The sequence below is a fragment of the Salvelinus namaycush genome, chromosome 21, assembly GCF_016432855.1.
Source record: "Salvelinus namaycush isolate Seneca chromosome 21, SaNama_1.0, whole genome shotgun sequence".
Lineage (NCBI taxonomy): Eukaryota > Metazoa > Chordata > Actinopteri > Salmoniformes > Salmonidae > Salvelinus > Salvelinus namaycush.
In genome coordinates this window covers 39,533,463-39,560,792 of record NC_052327.1, presented here as the reverse complement: position 1 = coordinate 39,560,792, position 27,330 = coordinate 39,533,463, and the positions used below count along the sequence as shown (strand labels likewise).

The following is a 27,330-nucleotide window of genomic DNA, read 5'->3' as shown; positions in this document are numbered from 1 at the left end:
GTCCTTGAGTGGGCCAGCCAGAGCCCGGACTTTAACCCGATCGAGAATCTTAGGAGAGACCTGAAAATAGTTGTGCAGTGATGCTCCCCATCCAACCTGACAGAGCTTGAGAGGATCTGCAGAGAAGAATGGGAGAAACTCCCCAAATACAAGTGTGCCAAGCTTGTAGCGTCATACCCAAGAAGACTCGAGGCTGTAAATTAGCAAACATTTAGAAAAAAATGTTTTTGCTTTGTCATTATGGGGTTGATGAGTGGAAAAAAACGATTTAATCCATTTTAGAATAAGGCTGTAACCTAACGAAATGTGGAAAAAGTCAAAGGGTCTGAATACTTCCCGAATGCACTGTATCTGTAAGGTCCCTCAGTCGAGCAGTGAATTTTACAGATTCAACCACAAACACCAGGGAGGTTTTCCAATGCCTCGCAAAGAAGGGCAACTATTGGTAAAAAAAAACAGACATTGAATATTCCTTTGAGCACGGTAAAGTTATTAATTATACTTTGGATGGTGTATGAATACACCTAGTCACTACAAAAGTAATCGGCGTCCTTCCTAACCCAGTTTCCGGAGAGGAAGGAAACCGCTCAGGGATTTCACCATCAGGCCAATGGTGACTTTAAAACAGTTGCAGAGTTGAATGGCTGTGATATGATAACATTGAGGATGGATCAACATTGTAGTTACTCCACAATACTGACCTAATTGACAATGGGAAAAGAACAAAACCTGTAAAGAATAAAAAATGATCCATAACATGCATCCTGTGGGGCATGGGCAGCTGTATTATTGGGGTGGGGGCAGAAGGGGCATGTCTGATCTGGGAGGGCCTATATAGGGTGTGGCCAAGGTTTGTTTGGGGGCGTCTCGGCTGGGGATGTGGGTTCGCTTGGTGCAAGTTCTTCGGGAGGGTGTCTCACAGGTCTGGGTGGGGTGTCTTGCTCCAGTGTGAGGTGCTGGGGCTGCGGTTGAGGGTGTCATCCTTCAGTGTCCTTGCAAAAGTTGTGATTGCTGCCTTGTAGAGGTGGACCTGGTCGTAAAGGCTGTTCAAGTCCAGGGTGTAGTGGTGGGCCAGGTAGACATTAGGTTTTGAGGCACAGTCCTGGGAAATGCTTGCATTCACCAGTTGTATGGTGGCAGGGTGAACATATTTTTGTGGTAGCAGGATGGAGATGACCACTTGTGTGTTTTTTATTTTTAAATTTAACTGTGTTAGGGGAAGTGGAAGAAGCTTTTTCAATCTCACTCACACATACAATCTGTATTCTTTGTCAAATCAGCAGAGGGCAGTGTTTACCTCTGGCCTGCCTTTCTAACCTATATTATGATAACGGTGAGGCCTCAAGCCCCCTATCCCTTGAACTAAAGTCGATTTAACTATCCCTGTACAATTGCAACAAACATGCATGGTATGTTTTGTCATTACTCTTCTTCTACATGATCTCAAACAAGTCATGATGCTATAGTTAATGGGAAATTATGCTGTCTAAAACTCCGCCTACATTTCATTTTTGAGTGCTCTTGTTTACATTTTGATAATCGGTTTGCAGGTTATCGTCTCTCCGAAGCTGCATCACTTTTGCACAGCGCCATACAGATAGGATCCATTATAGAATACGATTCTATTTCTATGGACAACACCAAATATGTTCTACTTGTGACAACACTGAGGTGAGTGTTCTTGTGAGGTCGCCATATTCAGTTACGCTAGCGGTGGTGTCTATTGACCACCCACAACGTAGCAGTAGCTATCTTGCCGCTAGTAGCCGGATGAATTTGGGGGAGTGCCTGGTTCGAAGCTATCAAACTGCCGTCGTTAGTGGGAAGGAGGCGGTTCTAGTCCTCCGCTAGCACGAGAGAAGACCCGCCTCATCTGGGAACGTTCCGACAGTAATTATTATACAGTGATTCCAACAGGCTCCGTGGCTTTGGTAAACGTGTTAGAGTTATCTCACAGCTTGAAGACTACTTATGGATGGAAACTTGACCAAACGACGGTAAATGACACTACAAATCAACGTATTTATATTAGTTGAAGCCTACTATGGCGGGGAGTGAATCGCAGTTATGGCAACGCGGAACTTATCTTCGATGTTCTATGCGGAGATAACGTTAACAAAGAACCCTCGCTCCAGCTAGCCATAGCTAACGTTTATCAGACAGATTTTAAACGGTCAAGGGGAACATTCAATGTTCGTTTTTGTCTTTGTATTGATTTGTTTTATCGTTTCGATTTCTCGATTATGTATTTTGACAAACGACGCTATTCAATTGCTCTTTTACTAGTTACGCTGGGGTAGTTAGCTAGCTGCTAACTAGCCGGCTAGCCGCCATCAAGCAGGAGAGTGTAGCTATCACTAAGGTTAGTTAGATAGCTACAAAGCTGCTGGCTTGCCGCCATCATCAGGCATAAGAGTGTAGCTATCACTAACGCTAGCTAGATACTAGCTAAATGCGCAATCCAACATGGAACGATGATGCCTGTGAGCAAGTTAACACTAACGTTTGTCCAGACAAAAAAAAAAAAATCTTCAATTTTAAATATATTAACTACGTTAATGTGTGAAATGTTGTTTACTGTTTTCAATGTCAACTAGTTTACATTGATGGATGACATAACTAGCTAACGGTATATACCAGCAATGGCTAGTTAACGTCAGCTTCATGTTCTGTAATATTGTTTGTCGTAGCTAAGGCCGTTGTGGTAAACTAAACGCCTTGTTATCTACAGTCAGCAGCCAGTCAAGTGTCCGCTATGGCTGTGCTCAAATGTAACACATGATTTTCTCTGCAAAACTCCGAAATTAATCCAAGCAGAGACGATGAATATGACCAGTCTCCTCTCTAGCCCAGTTAGCTACCATTCGTTTTCCTTTAGACCGCTCTGCAAGCGTTATATTGTCAAAATACCTTAGTTACTCCCCACGCGTGGAGATTATTTGTGTAGCCATTGTAATTTACTGCTGTCACGCCCGGTAGATACTTCAGAAAAATCTCTAAATAAAAATGTGTCTGCGCCAAATCCACATATTCATTAAGATTACTGTAAAAACGTCACCTATATTAATACTGTTGTAGGTGATAAAATCAATGATCTTTCGGGATACTGTACTGCTGCGGTAATTAGTCACTAATTATTCAGATTATTAGTGATTTTATTGGAAGTACTGAAGAGGTGGAAGCACGTGCACACTTGGTAAAAAAACAATACATATTCTTTCCTGACAATACAATTTTTGTGCTGCTTATGTTTTAAGACCCTTTTTGGAAGTACACACGGGCGTGAAAACAGTAAATGACTACAGCTGCTCATCGAAACTCCATATTTGGTGACAAAGGAATGTATTTTGACCCAACACTTGCACCGCTGTTTTAATAGGAAAATGAATGGTACCTAACTGGGCTAGAGAGGAGACTCATCATATTAATCATCTCCTCTTTTCCCAGATACTGATTCAGACTACACCTAGCTAGCAGATTGTAATGGGCTAATGTGTTTCTCCGTTAGCTGTTACTGTTTGGCCTAACACAGCAAATTTTCAACCAACCTTAACTTGGCTTTGGGAAGACAGCCAAAGTCTAGTTGCAGAGGGTTTGTTTAAGCAATAAAGCAGGAGGCGGTGTGGTATATGGCCAATATACCACGGCTAAGGGATGTTCTTAGGCACAACGCAACGCGGCCTGGAGACAGCTCTAAGCCGTGGTATGTTGGCCATATACCACAAACCCAGAGGTGCATTATTGCTATTATAAACTGGTTACCAATGTAATTAGAGCAGTAGAAATACATGTTTTGTCATACCTGTGGTACCACGGCTGTCAGCCAATCGGCATTCAGGGCTCGAGCCACCCAGTTTATAATTGAATTTAGAAGATGCTCTGTTATTAAATGAATTTATCCATCTTTTCTAATTGAAATCTTCTCTCATTTATCGAGACAGGTGAGTGTCATAATGATATGCAGCACTTTGGGATGGACACCCACCTGTCCCAATCAATGAGAGATTTAAAATAGACAAGAAGGTGGCATACACGTTGTTGGATTACTTAATGGTGCGAAAAATGGAAACAGTTTAATAACAGAGCATTTTCTAAATTCAAAAGAACCCCCTGCAACTAGACATAGACTGTCTTCTAAACGTCCGTCTTCCAAATCGGGAATTGAGGAAGTATCGACAAGTTATGGTCGGTTGTAGGCACTGTTTGCCGTAGCACACAGAATTGATCAGCCAGCTGGAATAAATGGGCAATATTTTGAATAGCTTGACTGCACCACAAGCTAGTGAAGCTATTGTATTATGTGTGTTATGATATTTAGTTACATAGTAGTACACTTCGTTTGCTGTGTATTGTAAAGCATGAGAACTGTCTGCACTTGACCACCATGACAGGGACACATCTTGTTTATATATAAATACTGAAAATTCACTTTGTAGTTTGTACTGCTTGTTAAAAACGATTTTAATCAGACACTCCTCTCCAACCTCTCTTTGCAGTCAGTGATGGAATTTTACCTGTTAAGTCAGGAATTCCAGATTTGTTGACCACCCCCTCACACAGTTAAACCAGTTTGCCCCTTTCCCCCTAAATTTCATTGCTGTACTGATCTCATCTGTCCCTGTTTCTTTCCCCCTGCAGTGACACTGGATCTCTGCTGGGAGTGTGTGGCCTGTCGTTGCCTGCACAGTGAGGCTTGGTGCCTGGAGCTGAGTCTAGCTCTTTCCCCCTCCCTTCTGGTGGCTCCTTATGCTGGATTGCAGCTGTACCCTGTGTCTTGCAGGATGGATGGTGTGGATCTAAAGGGTCTCGTGTGTTGGCAGCGCTCCCTGTTCTGTGACAGTGTTCTCTTCTTTTCTATTTACAAAAGAACACCCCCCATCCTCCACCCAGACTCTGAGCCCTGTATACCTAATAACTGTATTTAAGCAGCAGTCACTCAGGTAGGAATAGGAGAGGGAGATTTGCAAAACAAGCTCCTGTTTTAATTGGTCAGTCTGATTTTTTTTTTTGTTGACCACATAGATTTCCATTTCTTTCCAAAGCCTTTATGGATGAAGTTTGAGTTTTCTTTTCTTTGTTGAATCATATCCGCTCACTATCGTTGGGGGTGGTGGGATGTCGGAAAAGCCCAACAACAAGATGGTTAAGTTCCTGACTCCCCTTCCCAAGAGTGGTAATGGTAACGGAAACAACGGGTCTGGCTCGGACTCGCTTGTTGGTGAACGGATGGCAGCGGAGGTGAGGCGGCGCCACCACACCATGGAGCGCGACCGTTGCGCCGCAGAACATCGACCATTCTTCCGTCGCAGCGTCATCAGCGACTCCAACGCCACAGCCCTTGACCTCCCCTTACCCAGTAAAATCCCTGTCCTTGCACCCCTGGTACCCCGCGTACGAGATGTCGCGCCCCGGCACTCTGGTGCACTCCCCACCCCAAGACCTGCACCCCGTGTGACTGTGAGGGAGGAGTTGGCTGAGTGCGAAGGTGGAGTGAAGGTGGATGTGGTGTCTGTAGAGCAGAAGGCTGCTGTACTACAGGATATCTGTGATGAGGAACCAGTGGTGGCTCAGCAAGCAAACAGTCTAGCTGCCCAACCTCTGAGCCAAACAACAGAACCTGAACCTGAGAGTGAGGTGAAGGAGAGAGGAGAGGGTGAAGGAGAGGGTGAAGGAGAGGGGAGGGAAGCAGATAAGGAAGAGAAGGAGAAAGCCCGGGTAGAGGCTGAACTGAGAGAGGCGGAGAAGAAGGTGCAAGATGACATTGAGGAAGCCGAGACGAAAGCGGTGGGAACGTCGCCGGATGGGCGTTTCCTGAAGTTTGACATTGAGATTGGACGTGGTTCCTTCAAGACGGTCTACAAGGGCCTGGACACAGAGACCACAGTGGAGGTGGCATGGTGTGAGCTGCAGGTAAGACTGGGCTACATCTCAATACTATCTATGTAGCTTAACAAACTTGCATCCTCATTTCCCTCCATGAATACTGATATGAAAGAGCACTACTGATAAGCCCAGTTTTTACAAAATTGTCTCTTTAAAGGTTACCGGTTGATCCCTAATCAGACCCATACAAAACCTGTTGAGTCACTCATAACCTACAAAATCTATGAGAAGAATATACTAGTCTCATCTCAACCTGTTCTCAGAGCATTTTGTATTATTCTGTACGTAAATCATTAGTAGGATACTGTATGTTGAGTATCGTATGGTATGTATTAATTTGTGGATGTTCCTCATCCATTTCATGTGATATGTTACAAATTGCAATTTGTGCAATATGTTCCGAATTTGAAAAAAGTACAGTATGTTACGAATTCCAATTTGTAGCTGTTGGCTAGGTGGCTACCGCTGATGTTAGCTAGTTGGCTAAAGTTAGCTTTGAGTTAAGGTTATGTGTAGGGTTAACTAAAATGGTTAAATAAAGGTTCAATTAAGTTGCAAGGTTGTCCTTGATGAGATTCGAACACGTGACCTTTGGGTTGCTAAACGTTTGCGTATTATGCCCACCCATCCATGCTGACCAACCACCCTACTTATGTTTTTGCCTTAATTAAGTAACCATCTGCCTTATGTAGCCATACCAAACATTTGACTTTCCCGATTTACATTTACTATGTCATGTCTAGCCTATGAGACGAGGCTGCTCATATTGCCAAGTCAGGCTAGGCCCAAAAGTCTGCCTTTCTTTTCTTCTGCGGTGACTATTGGCCTTTATGCTGTCTGAGTCACATCTGGGGCATTTGGACATTGTAACTGTCACCGGTTAAACACCTAAGGGTCTGTCAATCAGTCATAGTTATCCCTTCAGTTGTGGTGTTGCAAATCCAGTAATCACTGGACCATTTGAAGCCATTGGTTCAAAGTAGGGATGCACGATATATCGGTGAACATATTACATTTGGACGGTATTAGCTAAAAATGCCAAAATCGGTATCATCTTAGCTAAAAATGCCAACGTCGGTATCGGCCCGATGTCTAGTTAGCTTTTACTTTGATAAGTCAAATAACATAGTTCTATTCTGAATTTGCATGTGCAAGCCAACTGCCACCACTACTATCAGTAGGACTGTCAAAGCTGTACAAAAAAGTCTGCAAACAAGCAAACACCGGCCACGAATGGTGTGTTAACAATACCACGTTGATAATAAAGCATAATTTGTTTGACCGCAATGTCTGGGGTAGCTAGCTTGTTTTAGCTTGGTACCTAGCTAGCATCAATAAAACCAGCCTGAAAACAATGACCAGTAGAAACTGCAGTCATTTTCATTATTCTTAGCAATGATTTAGGAATCCTTGTAAGTATTAGGTGGGTAGCCACTTGTTGTTTGCCTATTGAAATTGAACTTCAATTCATGAAAATAAATAGCAAGCCAGCTACATAATCCTGTTGCCCAAAGCTAACGTTATAAGCAGCCAGCTAGCTTCATCTGGCTAGTGAGGCTCAACCTGCCCGGGTTATGTGTTGTGAAGCTAGCCACAAGAAGGATTAGGCACAGTAGTGGAATTTGAGGTTTGCCTTCAAAATAAAAGTACCTATTTGAAAGTGATGCAGAAGGTTACAATTGGTGGAATCATGCCATATTAGAGTTCACGCAAATATTATCATTGTAGCTCTTATCGCGGGACTGTGACTGTGTGAAATCACCTCCCCTGTCAGCCTATTGTGTGTTTTTTCTCCCCACCTTTATTTAACCAGGTAGGCTAGATGAGAACAGGTTCTCAGTTACAACTGCGACCTGGCCAAGATAAAGCAAAGCAGTGCGACACAAACAACAACACAGAGTTACACATGGAATAAACAAGCGTACAGTCAATAACACAATAGAAAGTCTTTATACAGTGTGTACAAATGGTGTAAGGAGGTAAGGCAATAAATAGGCCATAGTAGCGAAGTAATTACAATTTAGCAAATTAACCCTGGAGTGATAGATGTGCAGATGATGATGAGTAAGTATAAATACTGGTGTGCAAAAAGTAAATAAAAACAATATGGGGATGAGGTAGGTAGATTGGATGGGCTATTTACAGATAGGCTTTGTATAGCTGCAGCGATCGATTAGCTGCTCAGATATCTGATGTTTAAAGTTAGTGATGGAGATATGTCTCCAACTTCAGCGATTTTTGCAATTCGTTCCAGTCATTGGCAGCAGTATTGACATTCATATTGTACTGTACAGCTTTACCTAAGGATTGGGGATCAATGAAATGGGTTATCAGTCTACTCAATACCCAAGCTATTTTTTCCCAAAGTCATCCTCAGTTAGACTCCAAAACATCCACGTAGTATTGTTTTTCCTCGGGAATAGTGTTCAATACACACAAGTTGACAATAAATATTGTTCAATTTACAGTTGTTTCAGGGTCCCGCAATAAGAGCTACGACGCTAATGTTCTCTGGGTGTCATTGAGTAGGCTGATACCCCATGTCATTGATCCACAATCCATAGGTAAGGCTGTACAGTGAAATAACTATGCCCCCAATGCAATTCTAAAGTATAATACATCCAGTGTGATTTCAACAGATTTGTCAAATGAACAAATGATTGTCTTTTGATTTTATATAACATTCCAACCTCGTTTAGCATGATCTATTCAATTATGGCATAATTCTACTATTGTGTATTCAATTGCATCACTGTCAATGACATTGACAGAATTATGCAATTCTTTTATTTTGATGGCTAACCGCAAAGTCCACTATTGTGGCTAATCCTTATTGTGGCTCAATCCTTATTGTGGGTTGAGCCACAATTGAGCTAATCCTTATTGTGGTCCAACCACCATTAATCAAATAAGAACTGTCTTATAAATTAGGGTTATTTTAGATTACACCTAGCTATATAGTTAGCTAGCTAACTATATAGCTACTGAAACAGATTATGTTTTTGTGGAAGAACATTGTTTGCATCCATGAGGTAGTTCGTTTTTTTTTATGACCAGCACAGTAGGTGCGCGAGACAACTTTACCAGCATCATAGCATACAGTTGAAGTCGGAAGTTTACTTACACCTTAGCCAAATACATTTAAACTCAGTTTTTCACAATTCCTGACATTTAATCCTTGTAAAAATTCCCTGTTTTAGGTCAGTTAGGATCACCACTTTATTTTAAGAATGTGAAATGTCAGAATAATAGGTGAGAGAATTATTTATTTCAGCTTTTATTTCTTTCATCACATTCCCAGTGGGTCAGAAGTTTACATACACTCAATTAGAATTTGCTAGCATTGTCTATGAATTGTTTAACTTGGGTCAAATGTTTTGGGTAGCCTTCCACAAGCTTCCCACAATAAATTGGGTGAATTTTGGCCCATTCCTCCTGACAGAGCTGGTGTAAGTGAGTCAGGTTTGTAGGCCTCCTTGCTCGCACACGCTTTTTCAGTTCTGCCCACACATTTTCTGTAGGATTGAGGTCAGGGCTTTGTGATGGCCACTCCAATACCTTGACTTTGTTGTCCTTAAGCCATTTTGCCACAACTTTGGAAGTATGCTTGGGGTCATTGTCCATTTGGAAGACCCATTAGCGACCAAGTTTTAACTTCCTGACTGATGCCTTGAGATGTTGCTTCAATATATCCACATAATTGTCCTGCCTCATGATGCCATCTATTTTGTGAAGTGCACCAGTCTCCTGCAGCAAAGCACCCCCAAAACATGTTGCTGCCATCCCCGTGCTTCACGGTTGTGATGGTGTTCTTCGGCTTGCAAGCTTCCCCCTTTTCCTCTAAACATAACGATGGTCATTATGGCCAAACAGTTCTATTTTTGTTTCATCAGACCAGAGGACCTTTCTCCAAAAAGTACGATCTTTGCCCCCATCTGCAGTTGCAGTCTGGCTTTTTTATGGCGGATTTGGAGCACTGGCTTCTTCCTTGCTGAGCGGCCTTTCAGGTTATGTCAATATAGGACTCGTTTTACTGTGGATATAGATACTTTTTTACCTGTTTCCTCTAGCATCTTCACAAGGTCCTTTGCTGCTGTTCAGGGATTGAGTTGCACTTTTCGCACCAAAGTACGTTAATCTCTAGGAGACTGAACGCGTCTTCTTCCTGAGCGGTATGATGGCTGCGTGGTCCCATGGTGTTTATATTTGCATACTATTGTTTGTACAGATGAATGTGGTACTTTCAGGCATTTTGGAAATTCCTCCCAAGGGTGAACCAGACTTGTGGAGGTCTACAATTTATTTTCTGATATCTTGGCTGATTTCTTTTGATTTTCCCACGATGTCAAGCAAATAGGCACAGAGATTGAAGGTAGGCCTTGAAATACATCCACAGGTACACCTCCAATTGACTCAAATGATGTCAATTAGTCTTTCAGAATCTTCTAATGCCATGACATAGTTTTCTTGAATTTTCCAAGCTGTTTAAAGGCACAGTAAACTTAGTGTATGTAAACTTCTGACCCACTGGAATTGTGATACAGTGAAATAATCTGTCTGTAAACAATTGTTGGAAAAATGACTTGTGTCATGCATATAGTAGATGTCCTAACCGACTTGCCAAAACAATAGTTTGTTAATAAGAAATTTGTGGAGTGGTTGAAAACGAGTTTTAATGACTCCAACCTAAGAGTATGTAAACCTCCGTCTTCGACTGTACGTATCGATGAATCGTTCTTACATGTGAAATAGGAGTGATTGTGTAATAACTATGTAAACAATTCATGAATGTGTTTAATTATTATGTGACATGCAGTCCTGATTGGTCAACAAGCTTAGTTGACGTGTATATTTTTTGACACGCAACAACCCAAACGGTGTTCCATAGAAATCCTGTTTGAGAATGAAACGACTGAACAAAGAAACAGCAAGTAAGTGAAAGAAATAGGTTTTGATTGTTTTACTGGTAATGGGGATTTTTTGGGGGGGTCAGTGTGTGTGTGTGTAACCTTTTATTTAACTAGGCAAGTCATTTAACAACATATTATTATTTACCTTGACTGCCTACCCCGGCCAAACCCGGATGATGCTGGGCCAATTGTGCGCCACCCTATGGGACTTACAATCACGCCAGATGTGATACAGCCTGGATTTGAACCAGGGACTGTAGTGACGCCTCTTGCACTGAGATGCCATGCCTTAGACCGCTGCGTCCATGTGTGTGTCAACTATTTAACTGTACTAGAATGCTTAAGGCCGGTAAAATTTTAAATATTGGTATCGCTTTTTTTGGCAAGGAAAATATCGGATATCGGTATCGGCCAAAAATGTAATATCGGTGCATCACTAGTTCAAAGTGTCTTTAGCTCCATGAATGCGAGCTGTAGACTCCATATAAATTACATCCATCAAAGTAAGGATCTCTTGATGGATAGAGTGGTCCATTGTAATCGTAGAACTCATTCTTAAAAGGGAAATGGACAGTCCAATAACAATGTTTCCCTTATAATTTTTTTCAGCAGCCGTTAGCATGGGGCGTGGGCGTGGCCAATTGCATGCACGGTCTCTGACCAAAGATTTTAAAGGTCCTCGTCTTGGCCACGGAGACACAATTTTGCGGTTTTAAAGCAGATTTCGTGCAATTCTACACATTTTGCCATGCCGTGTTCTTATGCTATCTGTGACTCAAACATTCTAACAAAATCAATGGGTCCCCCATACATGACACTTATTTTTGTTTTTTTTCCTCAGGCTGTCTAGTTTTTATTGGTGATTTGTTAGTTCTCAAAGAAGATCTTATTTAAAAAAAAATATATAGCTCCTTTATCTTTTCTTCATACTTTACATCCAGTTTAAGTTTACACTGACAATGTTTTACCATCTCAAATTATTATAAAAAAATAAATAAAAAAGTATGTCAGAACATTTTTGCATCATATTTCTTGGAGTAGCGGCAATGATTTAGCAGCGGCGGCCCGCCACTGCTAAATGACTATAGGGGAAACAGAATAATTCTCCTGACATTTGCTGCTTACACTATTGCAATCTCCCTTTGTATTTATGATGGGCCTTATCTCCTTAGTCATGAGTTGCTGGCATTTACTCTTTGAGATCTATCCCGTTGCCAATAGAATATAATCTTACAGAGATGAAAATATATTTTCTTTCAGGATGGACCTACCCCTTTCTGAATGTAAGGGTCTTGTTCATTAGTCCAAAAAGCAGCAAAGCTTTTTGAAATTGTCATATTCAGTCTTTGTTCTTGTTGATCCGTTTCTAAATCGTTTCATGCCTACTGGACCCAGTACTGTTCCTTAGGTCCACGCGACCACACAACACCGGTGACTGGTTTGTCTTTGCATTCCAGTAGACTTTGTTCTCGTGGCCCACAGCCAGAGTGATTTCCTCGCTGATTCAGTCTCCCGAGTCACAGCCACGGATGTTTCCCCTTTAAGAGGCCGGGCCTGATTTCTTCTAAAAGCGTTATTTATTTATTAGATGTTGACCTGGCTTCGGGCCTTAGTTAAATAGACCACCTGAATACAGTCAATAACACTTTCATTTCCCCCTGGAGTTTATTTTTTTACTCTGCGTCTTCTGTAACTCTGTAGTGCTGTTTCTTGTTCTACTCCTTGTAGTGAAAGGGCTGCAGCATTCTGCTTTAGCTTAGTAGCTGTAGCTAAGGGTGATTCTGGCCAAGCCAAAGGCCCAACGATAGCACAGGCTCAGACGGGCTGTCTGCTTTTCCAGGGAAAAGGACAAGACGCACAGCAGAGGTTAACCCCATTCAGTACATGTATATTTATGTTGACTCGCTTTCAGCCTGTCAGAACCAGCACAGACCCCACACAACACACACACTGACAACACAGCCTGTGGAGATACTGCTGACACAGACCAGGCCCCTCCCCTGTCGCTCAGTGCAGAGAGACAATCCTGCACATGCTCAGTGCGCTCCTGAGCTCAATGTTTGTTTGAATGTAAAATGGGTCAGATTCCTGACAGAGGCATTTCTAATCTTCTGTGTGAAGTACAACCGGTTTCTACCCATCCAGTCCCCCTTCAGCCCTCTATGCATCCACCCTCTCTCTCTCCCCTCCGTTCCTCCTTCTCTCTTCAGCCCCCTCCATTCTTCAGAGATGATGTTGACAGTGGCATGTGACTGACTTAGTGAGGCATATCTCCACTATCTCCACAGGATTCAGACCTAAAGCATATAACTAAATCAAACTGCTCGTAAATGTTTTTGTTGCTTTGACTCTCAATATATTCTTGCCTTTTCACCTTCATTTATGCTCCCTCTAACTTTCCATCTCAAACCTTTATCGTCCTTATTTTTTTATTTAATTAGGCAAGTCAGTTAATAACACATTCTTATTTACAATGACGGCCTACCAAAAGTCCCGTAGAGAATGGATAAATGTTTGGTTTGGTGAAGAGCATGTTGTCATCTCATATGAACATTCCCCGTGAGTTGCCTCATATTAATGCAACTATTACTCAGTCATTGTTGTGCACATCAGTGTTGAATGTGCACTGTTCTTTATCTGTGTAACAGGGGTCACTGTAATACAGAGTTCTGCATTTTTCACGCATAAAAAGAAAAGAGAACGCAGAAAGCTCTTGCTGTGTTTTGTAAACTCCGATCTAAAATGCTTCTTATTGTAATTTCTGCTCAGCTTCTGACTAATTTTGTACTTCCACTCGGATGAGAGTTCTTTGCTCTTGTCTTTAGACCAATTAAATTCCTGCATTCACGAACAGGTATTCGATCAGCAGTAGGGTTGCACATTTTGGGGAATATTCAGAGGTGGAAACTTACCGTAGGAATTAATGGGAATATATGCAAATTAATATACCATTTAAATGTAGATGTTTTTTGCATTGGATATATTTACCATATCATATGGAGACAAACATTTTACCTTATCATAGGTAGACATAATTGCAAATTATTAAATCCTTCAAATATAAATTTAAAAAACAATTTCGTTACGAAATTTAATTAAATGAGTTGACTCTTCACATGGGCTGATTTCACTGAACAACTAAAGGGAATATTGAATGATCCCCATCGCATTTCCCAAAAACATTTTCAACATGCATCTGTAAAATGATAGTTTAGAAACTAAAGCTTTGGTTGTCTTCCTCTCAGGCTTCCATGTCTTCTCCCTGGACCTCCTCAATGTCCACCTCTTGAACATCAGACTGAGGCCTCATCTTCACTGTCACTTTCCAACCTTGTTGAGGATGGCTCGTTGTCAGGCTCAAAAAGCCTCATTTGCCCGGATGGCCACCCCTTTTTCAACCCTTGTGTTGGTCAGCCTGTTGCGTGCTTTTTTGTGTGTTTTCCCAAACAAGGACCAGTTGCGCTCTGAGGCGGCTGATGTTGGTGGGATTTGGGGGATGATGGAGGCAATAGGGGAAAGAGCCTCAGATCCACGAAGTCCCTTCCACCAAGTTCCTGATAGGATATGTTGACACGACTGCCATATTGCATCTCCATCCCAAAGCCCTTGCTTGGAAGTGTACTTCGCCAGACTACCAAGAACCTTGTCCTCATCCAGGCCAAGGTAGCGAGACACGGTAGTGATGACACCATAGGCCTTGTTGATCTCTGCACCAGACAGGATGCTCTTGCCAGCATGCTTGGGGTCCAACATGTACGCTGTGGCGTGTATGGGCTTCAGGCAGAAGTCTTCATGCTTTTTGATGTATTTCAGAACTGCAGTTTCCTCTGCTTGGAGCAACGGTGAAGTGGGCAGGGCAGTATGGATTTCTTCTTTTACATCTGCAAGCAGAGTCTGAACATCAGACAGGATGGCATTGTCTCCCTCAATCCGTGCAATGGCTACTGTTATAGGTTTCAGGAGTTTCGGGCTGCTTACCACTCTCTCCCAAAATACATCATCCAGGAGGATCCTCTTGATGGGGCTGTCCATATCGGCAGACTGTGATATGGCCATTTCTTGGAGATACTCCTTCCCCTCCAGGAGACTGTCAAACATGACAACACCACCCCAGCAGGTGTTGCTGGGCAGCTTAAATGCGGTGCTCTTATTCTTCTCACTTTGCTTGGTGAGGTAGATTGCTACTATAACTTGATGACCCTATACATACCTAACCATTTCCTTGGCTCTCTTGTAGAGTGTATCCATTGTTTTCAGTGCCATGATGTCCTTGAGGAGCAGATTCAATGCATGAGCAGCACAGCCAATGGGTGTGATGTGAGGGTAGGACTCCTCCACTTTAACCAAGCAGTCTTCATGTTCGCAGCATTGTCTGTCACCAGAGCAAATACATTCTGTGGTCCAAGGTCATTGATAACTGCCTTCAGCTCATCTGCAATGTAGAGACCGGTGGGTCTGTTGTCCCTTGTGCTTGTACTTTTGTAGAATACTGGTTGAGGGGTAGAGATGATTAAGTTAATTATTCCTTGCCCACAAACATTCGACCACACATCAGAGATGATTGCAATAGTCTGCTTTCTCTATGATTTGCTTGACCTTCACTTGAACTCTGTTGAACTCTGCATCCAGCAAATGAGTAGATAAAGCATGTCTGGTTGGAGGGATGTATGCTGGGCAAAGAACATTCAGAAATCTCTTCCAATACATATTGCCTGTGAGCATAAGAGGTGAACAGCTCGAGCAAGACATTCATCAGCATTTCTCTGACTACGTTCCTCCATTGAGTCAAAAAAACTTCTGATTCCATGAGGACCATGAGCTGTTGCTATCAATAAGGTGTCTGATTCATCATTTTCACCTCAAATTGAAGTACAGGGACTTTTGTCAGAGGTTGCTTGTTGTGAGCATTGGAGGGAACTTTATGCACTTGGCCAGATGATTCTGCATCTTTGTTGCATTCTTCACATATGATTTGGCACAGTATTTGCAAATGTACACAGCTTTTCCTTCTACATTAGCTGCAGTGAAATGTCTCCACCCATCAGATAGTGCCCATGGAATTTTCCTGTAAAGATTAGGGAAAAATTTGTAAAAGAACAACAAATACAATTCCATGTACAGATAAATAGTTAAGCAGTTAGATTAAACTCCTTTTGTAAGATAAATGTTTTAAAATGAAACATGTATGGAAACGGGTGAATTAACCTGTCTAGGACTAGCGGAACCCCTCGCCAACAGCCAATGAAATTGCAGGGCGCCAAATTCAATCAACAGAAATCTCATAATTCAATTTTCTCAAACATACAAGTATTAGACACCATTTAAAAGACAATTCTCGTTAATCCAACCACAGTGTCCGATTTCAAAAAAGCTTTTCGGCGAAAGCAGAACATATCATTATGTTAGGTCAGCAACTAGTCACAGAAAGCATACAGCGATTTTCCAACCAAAGAGAGGAGTCACAAAAAGCAGAAATATTGATAAAATGAATCACTAACCTTTGATATATTCTTCATCAGATGACACTCCCGGGGCAACATGTTACACAATACATGTATGTTTTGTTCGATCAAGTTCATATTTATATCCAAAAACCTCAGTTTACATTTGGCTTTGCCTCCAAAACATCCTGTGAATTTGCACAGAGCCACATCAAATCACAGAAATACTCATAATAAACATTGATAAAAGATACAAGTGTTATTCACAGATTTTTTTTTTTTTTTCAATTTAAAGTTTTAAGTTTTCAATCAACCAACCAAACACATTCCACATTCACAGATGTGACTTAAAAATAATAATAATAATAATAATACAAAATTGTTTATATATATATATATATATATATATACATACATACATACATACATACATACATACATATACACACACACACACAAATAATAATTATAACAAAATTTAAATTATAGAACTTGCAGCAGCACTATCAAGGTTCTTATTAGCTATTTCCAGCCTTAGCTGAGATGACGAGCCAATAATTAGTTTTTAGATTTTACAGCACCTTACACAACACGCATCTGCTCATCTCCCTGATTCCCCCATTCACTCTGTCCAATTTGAAATATAGTTGAGTAGTGGAGACCAGAGTCTATCAAACTTGGGCTGTCTCTTGTGGAGGTCATAAGTGAGCTTTTCAAGAGGGAGAAAGTCAACAATCTGGTCAATCCACATTTTAAATGTAGGAGAAGTATTAGAGGCCCACAATAGAAGAATAAATTTCTTAGCAAAGTATGTAATGGTCATGAGCAAATTTTCTCTGTCAGGATCAAGAACAAAGTCCTGCTGGGCATTAAGAAGATAGAGACACGGGGTCATATCAAACTGTACATCTAGTATTTTCTGTGCAGCAGTATGTATAGATTGCCAAAATCTGGCAATCTCTCTACAGCTCCAAAATACATGCATATAGGTTCCACTTTCAGAGGTACATCTTTTACAGTTAGGAGAAATGTCTGTTTTCATTTTATGGAGTCTCAGGGGAGTGTAATAGAATTTGTACAAAAATTTGTAATTAGATTCTTTCATTTTTACATTAGTAGAGGAGCAGTATACCCTGTCGCAAACCTCCGCCCATAACTCATCACTGATAGTCAGACCAAGGTCCTTTTCCCATATTATTTTCAAAGGAGTAAAGGAGGATCCTCCTTTCTCAGAAAGGAGTCTATAGATATAGGATATTTTGCCTTTAATGGATTGTGCTGTGACAAGAAGGGTTTCAACTGAGTTCTAAACCTCCTCTTGGAAGTAAATGAGGAGATGACATGTCTAATTTGAAGATATTTAAAAAAAAAAAATGGGATCTTGGCACATTGAATTCATTGCAGAGCTCTTGAAAGGATTTCAGTGTAGTGGTCTTCTGATGAAATAGGTCTGAAAAGGTCCTGATTCCTAGAGTATGCCAAAGATTAAAGTTGGCATCCCTCAGGGCTTTTGGCAAGTCTGGGTTGCCTACTATTGGCGAGTGAGAACATATTTGGGAGGAGATGCCCAGGTATTTCTTACAGTCCCTCCACGCTCGTAGGGTGCTGTAAATCACAAATGTTTTGGCTATGTTGCCCACTTCACTAAAGTTATTAATGAATATAGTTGAGCTTAGTGGCAATGAACCACAGGATTGGGCTTCTATCTGGATCCACGTTGACTCTTGTCTGTTTGTGATCCATGTTAGCATGTTGCGGATTTGGGCAGACCAGTAGTACAATTGAAGGGAGGGAAGGGCAAGACCACCCTTAGATTCAGGTTTCGATAGAGTGGAGAGCTTGATCCTAGGTTTTTTATTGCCCCATATAAATTTGGTGATGCTTTGGTTAATTGTTTTGAAAAAGGAAGCTGGGAGATAGCATGGGAGCATCTGAAATAAATAGTTCAGTCTAGGGAGGATGTTCATACGGATTACATTAATTCTTCCTACTAAGCTAATTGGGAGGGAGATCCAGGTTTGGAGGTTGTTCTTGATTCGATCCAGGAGTGGAAGATAATTCTCCTTGAAAAGCCTATTCAGATCTGGTGTTATGAATATCCCAAGGTATTGAAACCCCTGTGTCTTCCATTGGAATGGGCATAGTGTCTTCATAGAACTGGTGAGTGTAATATTGAGAGGGCAGACAGTGGATTTGTTAAAATTAATCTTATAACCTGAAAACGTGCCATACTGAGCAATTGTGTCTAAAATGGGAGGAAGGGATTTCTCAGGGTTGGATATGTAGAGCAAGACATCATCCGCGTAAAGCGAAATCTTGTGCTGCAGGCCGCCTGCAGGAACACCCATAATACTTGGATTGCTCCTTATCAACTCTGCCAGAGGCTCCGCCCCCAACAAGTAGAGCAGGGGGGACAGCGAGCACCCTTGTCTTGCAGAGGTCAAAGCGGAGGTGGACAAAGGCGTGATCCGAAAGCGCTATGGGTCCGATTGTACACGTGGCTGAATTTATGAAACTCTTTGGGATAAAAATGTAATCTATACGGGAGTAGGTGTTATGGACATTAGAGTAGTATGTATAGTCCATAGCTGAGCTATTAGTCTCTCTCCAGATATCTATCAGTCCCATCTCTTTAGTAAGAGAGTTCAACATCTTTGCAGATCTAGGATTTGTGGTGGGGACTTGAGATGATTTGTCTAGGGTTGGGTTCAGGGTACAATTAAAATCTCCGGCCAACACTCCAAAGGAAACACAATGCTCATTGAACAGGGTTATCATTTTCGACATAAAAGCAGGAGTATCTGTGTTAGGGGCGTATATGTTTAAGATAGTAATTGGTTGCCCATACAGTGACCCAGTTATCAAAATAAATCTCCCTTCCGGATCAGATATGTTTTTGTCAATTATGAATGGAACATTCTTATGGATAAGTATTGCTGTACCTCTACTGTTGGATTTGAAAGATGAGAAATACACCTGTCCCACCCAAGCTCTGCGGAGTTTGGCATGTTCAGCATCACAGAGGTGTGTCTCTTGCAATAGCGCGATGTCTGCTTTTTCCTTTTTTAGAGCACATAGTATCTTTTTCCGTTTTATTGCATGGCCTAGACCGTGGCAGTTCCATGTCAATAGATTTAAGGTACTAGTCATCGTCATCGAACAGTAATCGAACTTTAGTGCAAGTCATCTCTGGGTAAAGGTGGATAGTAGTTACAGCTGCGTTCACATAAAAGGAAAATAAATGGTTTACATAAAATAACAATCTCTGAACACCCCAGCAGAGTTCCCAAACAACTCGACATATCCCGTTGGATCTATTACCTCCCCGCTCAGTCACAATTCTGTGTTCCAACAAAAAAAAGACCGGGAACAGTTAGCAACGCACAACGTCTCCCCCTCCCCACCAAAGAAATGCCTCATCCTCTCCGCCCCGCATTGAGTAAATGACAGCGTAGCCCCCGTCCAGACCACATTAAAAAAGGGAGAAAATAAAATCAATAGCCCAGCCTACATATAGTAGGCCTAGGTTATAATATGGGGCCTATCCCTCTCAGCTAAAGGAACATAAATATAGATTGGACGGCTATAATGACATTTAGCAGGGCGGGTGGGTCTTTGGATATCGGCTATATGTTGTCTTACCTCCTTTAGTAATAACAGTAATCGCATTTAGTCAATGGTCCATTTCTCATTGACCGGGGTTGTCTTTCAAAAAACGTTTTGCCTCTTCGGGAGTTTTGAAGTGTCGCAGGGCTCCTTGGTGAAGAATCCTGAGCTCGTTTGGGTATTTGAATCCCCTAAAGATGCCTCGGTCAATGGAGCATTTCTTCACCTCGTCAAACTCTCGGCGCTTTCGGCGTATTCCAGCTGACAGGTCCTGGAGTAAGGTGAGTTTGGCGTTTCCCACTGTAATGGTGTTGGTTTTCGCCGCCTGTAGGACTCGTTCCTTGTCGGTGAATCTCAGGAAACGTATGGTGATTGGGCGCGGTGGTTGTCTGGCTGCTGGTGGGGGCCTCAGTGCTCGGTGAGCTCTCTCGAGTTCTATGGGCCTGTCGGTGGACAGGTGGAGCCACTCGGGAAGTTTGTCTTGCAGGTAGCGGATCAGTGGCATGTTTCCCTCTTCTTTTTCGCCCAGATTTAATAGAACACAATTATTCCTTGTTTTCCAGGTCCTCTGTTTTCTCTTCCAGCTGCTCTATTTTTTTTTTAGCATATGCTATTGTTTCCATGGCGTCTGTCAATAAGTTTTCCGTGGATAGGATTCGCCCCTCTGCCTCGTCCAGGCGCCCCGCGTTTATGGTTATCTTGTTGTTTATGTCAGGCAAAGCATTTTCCAGGATTGTCACCTTGCCCCCTATCGCACTGAGCTGAGCGTTAATGGCATCTAGTTTAGTGTTGAGTTCTGTACGTTGGGATCTCAGCTCAGAAAAGATGTCTTCGACAGAGTGCGAGGTTGGCATTCGTTGGGCCTCGGGGGGGAACGGGTCCTCTTTCTCCTGGCTAATGGCGCTAGCTTTTTCTGAAGCTAGCTGCTTCTTGGAGGCTTTTTCCGTCGCTAGTACTCGAGTCCGGGTAAAAATGTCACCTGTAGTGTTGCCTTTTGAAGCCGCCATGACTTTTTGACTAAAGCTAAATGAGTTTAAACTTGAAGTGGAGGTAAGATTAGGAATTGGAAACTACTTGTGCGGAGCTCCTAGTTCATGCGGCCATCTCGTTCAGGGGTCACGTGATCCCCCGTTATTCACAGATTTAAAGATATACTTCTTCTTAATGCAACCGCTGTGTCAGATTTCAAAAAACTTTACGGAAAAAGCAAACCATGCAATACTCTGAGTACGGCGCTCAGACGACAAATCAACCCAAAGAGATATCTGCCATGTTGGAGTCAACATGAGTCAGAAATAGCATTATAAATATTCACTTACCTTTGATCTTCATCAGAATGCACTCCCAGGAATCCCAGTTCCACAAATGTTTGATTTGTTCCATAAAGTCCATAATTTATGTCCAAATTACTCCTTTTGGTTCGCACGTTCAGTACACAATCTAAACTCACGACGTGCGGGCAGGTCCAGGCAAAAGTTCAGACGAAAGTCATATTACAGTTCGTAGAAACATGTCAAACGTAGTATAGAATCAATCTTTAGGATGTTTTTAACAAATCTTCAATAATGTTCCAACCGGAGAATTCCTTTGTTTTCAGAAAAGCAATGGAACAGAGCTCGCTCTCACGTGAACGAGCGTCACGAGCTCAAGGCATTCTGGCAGACCTCTGACTCATTCCCCTCTCATTCGGCCCCACTTCACAGTAGAAGCATCAAACAAGGTTATAAAGACTGTTGACATCTAATGGAAGCCTTAGGAAGTGCAAAATGACCCCATAGACACTGTGTATTCGATAGGCCAAGAGTTGAAAACCTCAAATTTCCCACTTCCTGGTTGGATTTTTTCTCAGGTTTTCGCCTGCCAAATGAGTTCTGTTATACTCACAGACATCATTCAAACAGTTTTAGTATTTTCTATCCAAATCTACTAATAATATGCATATATTAGGAACTGGGACTGAGTAGCAGGCAGTTTACTCCGGGCACGCTTTTCATCCAAACGTGAAAATGCTGCCCCCTATCCATAACAAGTTAGCCTCTACAGGATCGGTGTTCCCCCACGGGACGGTTAAGCTAACGTAGGCTAATGTGATAAGCATGAGGTTGTAAGTAACATGAACATTTCCCATGACATAGACATATCTGATATGGGCAGAAAGCTTAAATTCTTGTAAATCTAAGTGCACTGTCCAATTTACAGTAGCTATTACAGTGAAAGAATACCATGCTACTGTTTGAAGATTAGGCACATTTGGACAGTCTTGATACAATATTTTGAACAGATATGCAATGGTTCATTGGATCAGTCTAAAACATTGCACATATACTGCCATCTAGTGGCTAAAATCTAAATTGCGCCTGGGCTAGAATAATAAATTGTGGCCTTACTCTTGCATTTCAAAGATGATGGTACAAAAAAACATGTTTTTTTCCTTTATATTTTCTTTTACCAGATCTAATGTGTTATATTCTCCTACAATAATTTCACATTTCCATAAACTTAAGTGTTTCCTTTCAAATGGTATCAAGAATATGCATATCCTTGCTACAGGCAGTTAGATTTGGGTATGTCATTTTTAGGCGAAAATTTAAAAAAGAGCAGTTCTCTCTCTGTGGGTCTAACCCCAACAAGTTCTGGAGTATGGTTAAAGACCAGGAGAATAAAACCTCCTCACAGCTGCCCATGTCCCTTAACGTTGATGTGGTTGTTACTGACAAGAAGCACATGGCTGAGCTCTTGAATCACCACTTCATTAAGGATTCCTATTTGACTCAGCCATGCCTCCTTGCCCGTCCAACATTTCCTCACCTCCCACCATTTCTAATGTGACTAGCCCCAATGCTACTCCCTCTTTTTCGCCTGCCCCGTTATAAAGTTTCTCCATGCAGGCAGTCACTGAGTCCGAGGTGCTAGAGGAGCTCCTTAAACTTGACCCCAAAAAACCATCTGGGTCAGATGGTTTAGACCCTTGTTTTTATTTGTTCTGGTGGTCGGTGATCCTCATGATGGGTCAGATGGTTTAGACCGTTTCTTCTTTAAGGTTGCTGCCCCTCTGACCTTTTTAACCTGTCTCTCCTCTCTGGGGAGGTTCCCATTGCTTGGAAGGCAGCCACAGTGCGTCCTTTATTTAAAGGGTACGATCAAGCGGATCCTAACGGTTACAGGCCTATTTCTAGTTTACCCTGTTTATCAAAAGTGTTGGAAAACTTGTCAATAATCAACTGACTGGCTTTCTTGATGTCTATAGTATTTTCTCTGGTATGCAATCTGGTTTCCACTCAGGTTATGGATGTGTCACTGCAACCTCAAGGTCCTCAATGTCACCATTGCCCTTGATTCTAAGAAATGTTGTGCTATTTTTATTGGCTTGGTCAAAGCTTTTGATACGGTAGACCATTCCAATCTTGTGGGCCGGCTAAGGAGTATTGGTGTCTCTTATTTTTTAATTTCTTTTATTTCACCTTTATTTAACCAGGTAGGCAAGTTGAGAACAAGTTCTCATTTACAATTGCGACCTGGCCAAGATAAAGCAAAGCAGTTCGAAACATACAACACAGAGTTACACATGGATTAAAACAAACATACAGTCAATAATACAGTAGAAAAATAAGTCTATATACAATGTGAGCAAATGAGGTGAGATAAGGGAGGTAAAGGCAAAAAAAGGCCATGGTGGCGAAGTAAATACAATATAGCAAGTTAAACACTGGAATGGTAGATTTGCAGTGGAAGAATGTGCAAAGTAGAAATAGAAATAATGGGGTGCAAAGGAGCTAAATAAATACAGTAGGGGAAGAGGTAGTTGTTTGGGCTAAATTATCGATGGGTTATGTACAGGTGCAGTAATCTATGAGCTGCTCTGACAGCTGGTGCTTAAAGCTAGTGAGGGAGATGTGTTTCCAGTTTCAGAGATTTTTGCAGTTCGTTCCAGTCATTGGCAGCAGAGAACTGGAAGGAGAGGCAGCCAAAGGAGCCAGTGGGTTTGGCGACGAGTATGATGCGAGGGCCAGCCAACGAGAGCGTACAGGTCGCAGTGGTGGGTAGTATATGGGGCTTTGGTGACAAACCGGATGGCACTGTGATAGACTGCATCCAATTTATTGAGTAGGGTATCGGAGGCTAGTTTGTAAATGACATTGCCGAAGTCGAGGATCGGTAGGATAGTCAGTTTTACGAGGGTATGTTGGCAGCATGCGTGAAGGATGCTTTGTTGCGAAATAGGAAGCCAATTCTAGATTTAACTTTGGTTTGGAGATGTTTGATGTGAGTCTGGAAGGAGAGTTTACAGTCTAACCAGACACCTAGGTATTTGTAGTTGTCCACATATTCTAGGTCAGAACCGTCCAGAGTAGTGATGCTAGTCGCTGCTGGACGGGCGCGCAGGTGCAGGCAGCGATCGGTTGAAGAGCATGCATTTAGTTTTACTTGTATTTAAGAGCAGTTGGAGGCCACGGAAGGAGAGTTGTATGGCATCGTCTGGAGGGTTGTTAACAGTGTCCAAAGAAGGGCCAGAAGTATACATAATGGTGTCGTCTGCGTAGATGTGGATCAGAGACTCACCAGCAGCAAGAGCGACATCATTGATGTATACAGAGAAGAGAGTCGGCCCAAGAATTGAACCCTGTGGCACCCCCATAGAGACTGCCAGAGGCCCGGACAACAGACCCTCCGATTTGACACGCTGAACTCTATCGGAGAAGTAGTTGGTGAACCAGGCGAGGCAATCATTTGAGTAACCAGGGCTATTGAATCTGCCGATGATGGTGTGGTGATTGACAGAGTCGAAAGTCTTGGCCAGGTCAATGAATACGGCTGCACAGTATTGTTTCTTATCGATGGTGGATAAGATATCGTTTAGGACATTGAGCGTGGCTGAGGTGCACCCATTGCCAGCTCTGAAACCAGATTGCATAACGGAGAAGGTGCGGTGGGATTCGAAATGGTCGGTAATCTGTTTGTTGACTTGGCTTTCAAAGACCTTAGAAAGGCAGGGTAGAATAGATATAGGTCTGTAGCAGTTTGGGTCAAGAGTGACCCCCCCCCCCCCCCCCCCCTTTGAAGAGGGGGATGACCGCAGCTGCTTTCCAATCTTTGGGAATCTCAGACGACACGAAAGAGAGGTTGAACAGGCTAGTAATAGGGGTGGCAACAATTTCAGCAGATCATTTTAGAAAGAAAGGGTCCATATTATCTAGCCCGGCTGATTTGTAGGGGTCCAGATTTTGCAGCTCTTTCAGAACATCAGCTGACTTGATTTGGGAGAGGGAGAAATGGGGAAGGCTTGGGCGAGTTGCTGTGGGGGGTGCAGTGCTGTTGACCGGGGTAGGGGTAGCCAGGTGGAAAGCATGGCCAGCTGTAGAAAAATGCTTATTGAAATTCTCAATTATCGTGGATTTATCGGTGGTGACAGTTTCCTATCCTCAGTGCAGTGGGCAGCTGGGAGGAGGTGCTCTTATTCTCCATGGACTTTACAGTGTCCCAGAACTTTTTTGAGTTTGTGTTCCAGGAAGCAAATTCCTGCTCAAAAGCTTGCCTTGGCTTTTCTAACTGCTTGTGTATATTGGTTTCTAACTTCCCTGACAAGTTGCATATCACGGGGGCTGTTCAATGCTAATGCAGAACTCCACAGGATGTTTTTGTGTTGGTTAAGGGCAGTCAGGTCTGGAGAGAACCAAGGGCTATATCTGTTCCTGGTTCTACATTTCTTGAACGCTTATTTAAGATGGTGAGGAAGGCATTTAAAAAAAATAAAATAAAAAAATAAAAATAAAAAACAGGCATCCTCTACTGATGGGGTGAGGTCAATATCCTTCCAGGGTACCGGGCCAGGTCGATTAGAAAGGCCTGCTCGCTGAAGTGTTTCAGGGAGCGTTTGACAGTGATGAGTGGAGATCGTTTGACCGCTGACCCATTACGGATGCAGGCAATGAGGCAGTAATCGCTGAGATCTTGGTTGAAAACAGCAGAGGTGTATTTAGAGGGCAAGTTGGTTAGGATGATATCTATGAGGGTGCCTGTGTTTACAGCTTTGGGGTGGTACCTGGTAGGTTCATTGATCATTTGTGTGAGATTGAGGGCATCAAGCTTAGATTGTAGGATGGCTGCGGTGGGTCTCTGAGGGGTCTTTGGCCTGGTTTGCTAAATACCTTTCTCGAAGAGTGCAGTGTATAAATTCAGAACATCTGCTGTCTCAGCCACTGCCTGTCAAGGGAGTACCCCAAGGCTTGATCCTAGGCCCCACGCTCTTCTCAATTTACATCAAAAACATAGCTCAGGCAGTAGGAAGCTCTCTCATCCATTTATATGCCGATTATACAGTCTTATACTCAGCTGCCCCTCCCCGGAATGTGTTAAACACTCTACAACAAAGCTTTCTTAACCAACTTGCTAGTGAAATAAAAATAATAATAAAAAACATTGGGAAATGTAGCTGGTTACCTTTTTTCTATGGTAAACATCACGGCCATGCATAGTCTTTGCAAAAAATACTTTTGTCGTTCATTATATAGTCTAGTAATGAAATGCTGCTCATTTAATTATGTGTTGCTGCTAGCCAAATAGCCTTGCGGTAACTTGCGCTTCTGTTGTAATCTAATGAAAACAAAGCTATTGTTTTGCATTCATTTATTTTGTGTGATGAAAACTAGTTACACGCCCCTCTATTGAAGCGCAAAACTATTGTTGCCTTCCGATATGGAACCCAGGTCAAATGGTTTAAAATGCAGATTTTTGATTGACTGTTTTTGAAAATGCTTTTTTTTTATATACCTAAAGCTTTTCAGGTGTTCTTTTGGCCTTTTAGATTAACAAAACATTGCCCAGTTCAATCGTTCATGACCAGGTAATGATTGGCCACAGTCCACCGCCTGACCCATCACTGGGAAAACACTGTTCTAAGAAAGCAGAACGTTGGCTTTCATCCAAGCCTTCAGGTGTGTGGGACCTCTCGCCAACCCTGATTTAGGACACTAGCTGACTTCCATAAACAAAGTTATGTGTGTGTAACCTGATCTGGGCTCCCAATGGCTGTATGCCTGCAGGCTAATATGCGTTTATAGGGATGGAATTCCTCAATGAATCTTTCATCTGTCTAGCAGCTTTTCATTACTAGACTCTGCTGTAGGCACTACGCTGGGAGGACCTGAAATCCCCTCACACATTTATTAAAGCTGTCCCATGATCAGGTAAACTGAAGCACTCTGCTTTATTGCACGGACATTACCTAAGAAGGCTACACACCAACCACCCTAACCCCATGTACACTGAGGCCCATCTCCTCCCTTCTAGACTAGACCAGACAGCCTTTCCAGCCTCCCAGCTCCAGACAGAGCCTATGTGTGAAGACAGGTCATGGAGAGGCCATTCAGTTGTTTAACATGTCTTTACGAGCCATCTTAAAAGGGTTTCATGAATGAGTAAAGTGGTGGTAATTGAGTGGACACGTAACAATTACCATCTACAGTGACTATATACTTTCAGAACTGCTTTCT

The 27,330-nt window shown here is 42.3% G+C and overlaps 1 protein-coding gene across 2 annotated transcripts in view; it reads left to right on the top strand.

Annotated features, from left to right (window-relative positions):
- The first annotated feature begins 1,845 nt into the window (after positions 1 to 1,845).
- Positions 1,846 to 27,330, top strand: part of LOC120066365 (serine/threonine-protein kinase WNK1-like) — a 63,102-nt gene continuing 37,617 nt past the window's right edge. For both annotated transcript variants that reach the window (XM_039017684.1, XM_039017682.1), the window contains exons 1-2: positions 1,846 to 1,997; positions 4,639 to 5,910. In XM_039017684.1, coding sequence (XP_038873612.1) covers positions 5,116 to 5,910 — 795 coding nt within the window. In that variant the 5' untranslated portion in view covers positions 1,846 to 1,997; positions 4,639 to 5,115. The remainder of the gene's footprint in view (positions 1,998 to 4,638; positions 5,911 to 27,330) is intronic.